The following is an 8194-nucleotide window of genomic DNA, read 5'->3' as shown; positions in this document are numbered from 1 at the left end:
GGATAATAAGATCACTCAAAACTCATACAGTGGTGTAGAATGGAAATTAACCTGAATATGCTACCACACATCCATGATTGGGCGTGGTTATGCTTACGCGCCAGGGAAGAAAGCCACGCTAGATTTGGTTCGGAACCGCGCGTGGTATTGACATGCGGCGACCGGTTTTGGCGAGCGTGCATGTGTGCGTGCTGAAACAGCGGATTGCATGCAGCCACCCATGCCTGCCGGAGGCGAGGAAGACAGCAACCACGGCGGGCGGGCGGCGGTTCCTTGGGTGAAATTGCGCGCGGTGTCTTTGGAAGACGAGGGGAGGTGCCGTACGGCATGGTCCGGTGCCGGAATTCGGGAAGACGAAGAAGAAGAAGGTCAGCTTTTTTTACGGAGCTCGTCGGCGGCGAACGACGGAGGGCGAAATTAATTGGGGTTGAGATTGATCGAGGCGCGCGAACGAAGAGGAGGACGTGCGTGCGTGGGGATGCATTGAGAGAGGTGAGAGAGAAGGAACTCCCAAAAAGGAAATCCCAGTGGTCTTGGCGGCGCACGAAGGCCACGCACGCATGCGCGACGGGTCCTCGTTCTTCTCTGTTTCCTTATTTATTTATGGAGCGGCTGACCCCGAGCTACTGGTGGATCCTGAAGTAGTAGAGCACGTCCTCCCTGCTGGCGGCGGCGGCGCTGTAGGCCTTCATGAACTCGCTGAACTCGAACTCCCTGAACTTCGCGGGTCCCGTCGCCTCGTTCACCATCTCCGGCGCCGGCCCGATGCGGCACTCCATCTTGGGCATGATGAGGGTCACCACCGACAGCCTCGCCGCGTCGGTGTTCGTGACGGCGCGGTGCTCCACGCTGGCCAGGAGCCCGTTGGTGATGATCTCCATCTGGTGGCCCAGGTTGACGACGAAGGCGCCAGGGACGGGACGGACGAGGAGCCACCGCCCGCCGTGCCTCGCCTGCAGCCCGGCGACGTCGCCCTGGGAGAGCACGGTGAGGAGGTGGCGGTCGCAGTGCGGGAGGAGGCCCAGCGTGAGGCTCGGGTCCGGGCACGACGGGTAGTAGTTGACGTTCATCTGGGTGCTGCCGCCGCTGAGGTCGCCGGCGAAGAATCCATCGTCGAGGCCGAGCCCCTCTGCGATGAGCCGGAGCAGCGTCTGTGCAAGCTCGTGCACCGTCGCGGAGTACTCGGCGAGGGAGCTCCTGAAGCTTTCCGGCTTGTTCGGCCACTCTCGGACGTGCTCGTCGGTGACGGGGTGGCAGTTGATCTTGAGGTAGTCCAGCCAATAGCGGTCCCCGTTCCGGTCATAGGGGGTGCTGGAGGAGACGCGGAAGTGCTTGCTCTGGTCATCGGAGAGGTACGGCAGCTTCTCCTCCGCCGGCATCGCGAAGAACCCCGCCGCCGCCTCGCGGAACCCCTGCACCACGACCTCCGCCACGCCGTGGTTCACCACCTATGGATAGATCGACCGGTCAGCTACCTCAGCTCAAGCAACGTACCTTCCATGCCTAATTGTGAATCAAAACTTCAACAGACGTGCCTGGAAGATGCCGAACTCCTTGCTGGCCTTGATGATCTTGGCGGCGACCAGCTGGCGCCGGCAGTCGTCGGAGACGGCGGCGCCGTGGAGGTCGATGACCGGTATGGCAACATCGGAGCTGGGTTCGTCGTCGAGGAGCGAAGGGCGCTTCTCCGGGGGCAACACGTACTTGTCCGGCACGGAGGTGTGCACCGGGCAATCGGACAGCAGCTCCATCTCTGTCATCAGTGGACCTTCTCTTCTGGCTTTGCTGGCTGACTCGTTAGAAGAGTGTGATATATAGAGGGGGCGTGCTTCAGTACACCTCCTTAAAAATATTGAAAATGGACCGCGTGACACACGTGGTTAGCAAGATCACAATCCACAGAAATATTGAAAAAGAATACTTCATCTAATAGAAAACATATGTAGTCTTTTTAGTCTTAGCAGGATACGAAGTTCGATCCTAAATTTTTTAACAGATATTGGTCGATCCTAATTTGATTGCATTGTTGATTTGTTTGTCAATTTTGCATCATGTATGTGCTGGCCAGTAGCCACCATGCATGTTGTGCCAAGAAGCAACCAGCAAACAATTGCAGTCAAAGAATAGCGAAGTTGGTACACGTGAAGATCAAGTTTTTTTAGAGACGTGCCCGCAAAAAAAAAACAAAGAAATTAGGCATATATTAAGATCAAGAAAATGTGTGTCGGACTGGTCCTTGTCGTTGTGTCGTCGGAGTGGTTCTTCCACAGACGGAAGCCTTGCCTAGCTACTGCCTGACCCTCGCGGAGGAGCCGCTCCGCTTCCTTCTGCGTCGTGCGGAGAGCCGCCTCGGCCAATGCCGTCCCTGGCCGGGGAGCCCTGCTCTTGCCCCTGCCGGCGGCGACAGGGGTTTAAGGGAGCGCCCACTCCTCCCCAATCTTGGCGAGTTCCCCGTCGAGGCGAAGCAGTCGCCTCGTGGATGTCTCCGTGAGGTCGGGGGCCGCGGTGTTGGGCTTCGTAAACGCCGCCTGACGCGCCGCATTGTGCCGCTCCCTCCGCACCGCCTCCGTAGATGCCTTCTCCTCCATTGAGACGATGCCCCGCGATGAGGTGCCGTCATCGCTGCAACCACCGAGGTAGTGGAGGATTCGCTCACACACCTTTGCGGTTGGTAGGGGCAACTCCTTCACGGCTTTGGCAACACTGGCGTCTGGCGGAGCCACAGCCAAGCAAAACTGTGCTATGGCCCGTCCAATTTTGGTGAAAATACACTAGGATATTTAAGCAAATGGGGCATTAGATTAAAATAGTCAGACTTCCCTTCAATTTGGCCCGCCCAGGTTTTTATGTGTAGCTCCGCCACTGCTTGGCAAGCTAGTACATGTTAAGATCAAGGTTTTTTAGGAAGCTAGTAGTACATGTTAAGATTAAGTACTGCCTCCGGGTATAAAGTTGTACTAATTCAGGCGAAGAGATAGGACGGGAACGTTTGGTTCCTGGGTGTATATACACTCTATATGGAAAAATAAATTAGCAATTCAACAAAAAGTCAAAAACTCTGAAAATATTTTTGAAATAAACTTAACCTTCTATTATACTTGTGAGAAAAATTTCACAAAAATAAAATCACCCTTTGACTTCTTTTCAAAAAGACAATTTTTTGGTCAAAATAGTGTGAATGGTGACCTATAATAGCAAATAATTTTTGTCTTTTTTGCCCTGAGGACAATGTTGGTTTTTTTCGTGAAAAATTATATACTAGTGCAAAACAATGTCAAGTGTAATCTAAAAATACTTTTAAATTATTTTGACTTTTTCTAATTTCTAAAAAAAATCCCCATATAAGGTGCATATACAACCAATAACCAAAGTGTGCTTCCGCGAAGGGAGAGTATTTTGTTGGGGGGGGGGGGGGGACACGTGATCTTGTCGTTAATTGCATTCATAAAAATCAAGTTGTTACTTAAATGACTAGAGGAGGCCCACCAAAAAATTACACTATACTTTTCAACGAAGAGGTGTTTTTCTTTCTTTTTCGACATAGCCAGGTTTATTAAAAAGATCACCCGAAGTAAAAAAAAAACAACTTAAACATAATAAAAACCATCGAGGTCCCTAGATCAGCGAACTACTATTACCGCCGTCAGAACAAGCCGCCGACGCGTGTTGTAGCTGCTTCCATACCAAAGCCGGCCTGAACTTGCAAATGTTAACCGGAAAGTCTTTGTGCACGTGCCCCTAAAAACAAGCCTGGAGTCGTACTCGTTGTGATTGAACCCTTGAATCAATTTAAAATGCCTGACACTAGATCTGGTCGTCGCGCACGCACCGCGAGAAACCCTAACCTCCCCACGTCGACGAGAAACCTAATGCAATGAGTCTGGGTTTGCCTGATTATTGCGCGGGTCACATGCAGCACAACCCCCCTATGTACGTGAATGTTACTATGATAAAACGCATATGTGTGTCATTCGTTGGTACCATCATTTACTGTCCGCGCCCCCACATGTGAAATTATTTGGTTCACGACCGTAGCCATTAACGAGTGTTACCTGATCGTGGAACATATTTAGAGCAAGGCTGGTAGCACCACCAACAATTGTCTGCTCCCTTATTGCATGAGTGGGTCCATACCAAAGGCAATCAGAACTGAGGCCATGCAGCTGCCGCCGGGAAGCACAAATCTCCGGCACGGCAAGGGCTGCAGTAGACGACGCCAGCGCGTCACCCAAGTCGCCGGGCAGAGGTACGAGCTCCTGAAGCAGCAGCAACGCGGGCAAAAATGGGTGCACGAACTATTGGCATCCATCACAAGCAGACACAGGCACCGATCAAACAAACAGATTTGACTGCTTATTTACGACCATATAAGCAGACCAGTCCTTACTACAGCACAGATCATATTTCACAGCGACTTTTAACCAAACTGCAGAGGTAAAAGGGCTCCCAACACGATTTGACTGTTTAAAAACACACTAACACACACACACACGACATGTTCACTAGAACTATTCCTAGATGGCTGGACAAAGCACGAAACGGAGCCTACGATATTCTAGGACGAGCCAACGCAGAAGCGGATCCATGGCAGAAACGGAGCATACGATATTCTGGGACGAATTCACGACACGTTCCATTCTTCTTGAAGCACCTCACAGTCCACTGAGTTTCTCAAAAAAAAAAACTCGCAGTCCACTGTAGCAAAAACGCTTTCCGATTGTTTAATCAGAATTCCTTCATCTCGATGAACTTCACCACGGATGTACGCTTCTATTCGCGTTCCAGTTCCAATGTCTTGGTGATTGGGGGCGTGCAATGGAAGAATGACATTTTCAGATATTGACACATAGGACAAGCTCTAATCTATTGAAGGAATACGATGGATTTTCAGATATTCACGGTCCAACCCTAATCTATTGAAGAAATACGATGGATTTTCAGATATTGACATGACTGATATGGATTTCATCGATATCCATCTAATGCCGATTGATCCAAAATCAAGAAAGTGCTTAGCACCGGGGGATTCTGGGAAGAATGAGATCCCTTCTGCACAACTATACGTCTATACCTCTGAAAGCTAATCAGATGGCTGCAATAGTGGACAACTTGGAAAATCAAATCAAAATGGTACTACTATTGCATCGCCTTTGAATGTCCACGAGAAGAAAAGGCCACAAAAGAATGGTGAAGGCACTAGCAATTCTGCAATAAACACAGGATAGGCAGGCTCCCAGGATGAGCCTGCCCGGACACAACAAAATTCATAAGTTGGAACTGCCACGGGTTGAAAATCCACGACAACTTGAACGCTTGTGGAACTCAAGAAGCAATCGAAACCAAGTGTTATTTTTCTGTGTGAGACACAATTGGGAAAGGTTAAAGGCGGAAAAACTAATGAGAGAAGATAAACTTTGACGAGATGGAAGTGGTGGAAAGCGATGGTAGAAGCGGAGCCTTGTTGATGCTTCGGCACAAGGAACTGAATGCCATTTCTAGATAATTGCACCATAACTTAATTGACACCCGTATTGATGAATCCTGCTAGTGGGGATGGCATCTCACCGGCATATACGGAGAACCTAGGGGTGACCGGAATCACTTGACTTGGGATTATCTTCACTAGAACAGTCTGTGTGCACCATTCTAAATGTAAAAGGTCGCCATAGAAATGCTGCCGACCATATTAAGATATCTACACATATATGGAGTACCCTTGTCTCAAAATAAATATCTCAATTTTGTCCTAACTTCCTCAAAATAAATATCTCAACTTTGTAATATTTTGAAACGGAGAGAGTATTGCATATCTATGTATTAAAGTACACCAATTTAACCGTACTACCTCAATTCTAAAATAAATGTATTAATTTTAATACAATTTTATATTAAAGTTAGTACAAAGTTAAAGACATTTTTAAGAAAAAAGTAAGACAATTCACATTTATTTTGGGACGGAGAGAGTACTATATAACAATAACCGCTCGGTTCCTCCTATGCTTGGCTCGTTGGCTCGTTGCTTGCTTCGTCTGTACCCATTGGAATTCTTGCGCGACGAAGACTTCACGAGGCGATTATTAAGCCCGCAAAGACTCCAAAATTAATTTCTCAAAACTGAATAGGTGCTGGCTTAATTAGCTAGCCATGGATGGGATGATCACCGCGTGCTTCATCGTCAGCACGTCCACGGTCGTCTACGCGTTCGTCAACCTGGCGCGGGAGCCCCACAGCAAGGTCTGCATGGTCGCGGCCTCCATCGTCGTCCTCTGGTGGGTCAGCACCGCCGCCTGCATGTACACGGCCTTCTGCGGCGACCTCTTCCAGCTATTGGCGCTGCGTCGGTGCCTGGCCTCCGCCCACGGGGCACTCCGTGGCGCGGGCCGACTTCTCTGCCCGCCGTGCCTGTGCGCGCGCGCCCGTCGAAGCGGCGGCGGTGGCAGCGCTCTACCACAGTTTCTGGACCAGACACCGAGTCCCATTCCCGTGCTAGCCCGGGAGCCACCTGTGCATGGTGGCGCGCGGGTGCTGACGGCGTATGACATCCCGGAGTACAAGCAGCCGGAGGGCGGCGGTGGGTCGGAGTGCACGATCTGCCTCGGTGAGGTCAAGAAGGGGGATACGGTGAAGCGGATGCCGGTGTGCCTGCACATGTTCCACCAGCAGTGCGTCGACCCGTGGCTGCACGAGCACTCGACGTGCCCGGTCTGCCGGTGCAACCTTTTCGCGCCGTTGCCGGCACAAATGGTATGACCGTATGGCTGACGCTGATGATGAGAGATAACTGAGCGCAGAGAACTCAAAAACGTGAATGTACTACATCATTGTAAGTATTACTGGTCGTACGCTGCGACCTGCGAGTGAGGCTTCTCTGGTCAGAAGCGTTGAGCATGTATACATGCATAGAAGGCATTGTATTTATTCCGTCATGGCTTCTCTCTCCTTTGTATATCGAAAAGTCTAATGCCCACACGTGTGGGCGTCTGGCAATTCGCCCACACATATGGATCCTCGTCCAACCAATTCTGCATGAATCTTGGCACGTTCTAGCAGTTTTTGTGTGCCATGTAGGACTAAGCTGGTGTGTGGGCATTCATTCCGTCGCCCACACATCCTTTTTTCATCACACGGGGGGCTGGTGTGTGGGCGTTTAGCAATTCCCCCACACACTAGTTTCACGCACGCGGAGGGGGCTGGTGTGTGGGCATTTATCACTTCACCCACACGCCCGTCTCCTAGCCCACACCCAAAGCTGGCAGTTGCCATATGTTTCTGCAGGTACATGGCAACTGCCCTAGCTTTGCTTGTAAGCAGATGTCAACTCTCTTTTACCCGAGTTGCCATGTGTTTTTGCATGGTACATGGCAACTGCCGTAGTGTGCACGTAAGCAGATGGCAACTCTTTCTTTTACATGGCAACTGCCCTAGCGTGCTTGTGAGCACATGGCAACTCTCTCTTTTACCCGAACATGTTTTTTTGACATGCCTTTTTGTAGTGCTACATGACAACTGCCTAGTGTTAGTGGGTGGCAACTCCTAAAGTTTTGAAATCATGGCAACTGCAGTAGATCAGACCATACATGGCAACTGCAGTTGAGCAACCATGGCAACTGTAGTTGTCCGACATGGCAACCGAAGTTCAGCGACATGGCAACTGCAGTTAAACGAACATGGGCGAGGGTCTGGACCATGGCAACTGCGGGACGCGCGGTGACTGTCATGCGGGCGTGCGGGACCACAAGGTACGAGGCCTGACGTACGGGATGTGTGGGCGTTATCTATTTCGCCCACACGCACGCGTGTGAGAGGGATCGGGAGGGAAAAAATATGTGTGTGGGCATTACTTTTTTTACCCACACGTGGGTGTGTGGGATGTTCCTCTTATACACCACACAAAATGTGTGGGCAGCCCCCTAACGCCCACACGTGTGGCACTTATCGGGCATCGCATCGGCTTGTGATCCTAAATCTAGTGATTGATTATTGACTTGTCAAGGGCGTCCTTGTATATTTATACATCTTGCAAGACAAGCAGAGGCCAATACACTTGTACCTATATATGTGCATCATGCACCTGATTAATGAATTATCCATGTATGCAATCCTATCTTTCCATCTAACATGGTATCGGTTTAGCAAGTCGATCCCTCCTTTGCTTCCGCAATCTCCAACAGCCACCCTACCTCCTTTACAAATT

General features: G+C 50.3%; 2 protein-coding genes across 2 annotated transcripts; one reads left to right on the top strand and one right to left on the bottom strand.

Annotated features, from left to right (window-relative positions):
* Positions 1-407: 407 nt before the first annotated feature.
* Positions 408-1794, bottom strand: LOC123080166 (2'-deoxymugineic-acid 2'-dioxygenase). The gene is made up of 2 exons (XM_044503063.1): positions 1536-1794; positions 408-1448 (listed from the first exon to the last, which is right to left on the bottom strand). Exons 1-2 carry the CDS (start codon positions 1758-1760, stop codon positions 624-626), a joined length of 1050 nt encoding a protein of 349 aa, XP_044358998.1. The 5' UTR covers positions 1761-1794; the 3' UTR covers positions 408-623.
* A 4350-nt stretch (positions 1795-6144) lies between these two features.
* Positions 6145-6750, top strand: LOC123076437 (E3 ubiquitin-protein ligase EL5-like). Its single transcript, XM_044498690.1, has one exon. It carries the CDS (start codon positions 6145-6147, stop codon positions 6748-6750), a length of 606 nt encoding a protein of 201 aa, XP_044354625.1.
* Positions 6751-8194: the final 1444 nt, after the last annotated feature.

This window comes from Triticum aestivum, chromosome 3D, assembly GCF_018294505.1.
Source record: "Triticum aestivum cultivar Chinese Spring chromosome 3D, IWGSC CS RefSeq v2.1, whole genome shotgun sequence".
Lineage (NCBI taxonomy): Eukaryota > Viridiplantae > Streptophyta > Magnoliopsida > Poales > Poaceae > Triticum > Triticum aestivum.
The sequence above is the reverse complement of the archived record's forward strand: the minus strand, read 5'-3'. Positions and strand labels throughout refer to the sequence as shown.

Excerpts from the sequence above, each read along its gene's own strand:
- LOC123080166 (XM_044503063.1), bottom strand. The coding sequence starts at position 1,760 with ATGACAGAGATGGAGCTGCTGTCCGATTGCCCGGTGCACACCTCCGTG. Across the intron at positions 1,449-1,535 it reads AGGAGTTCGGCATCTTCCAG|GTGGTGAACCACGGCGTGGC; the intron begins GCACGTCTGTTG and ends ATCTATCCATAG.
- LOC123076437 (XM_044498690.1), top strand. The coding sequence starts at position 6,145 with ATGGATGGGATGATCACCGCGTGCTTCATCGTCAGCACGTCCACGGTC.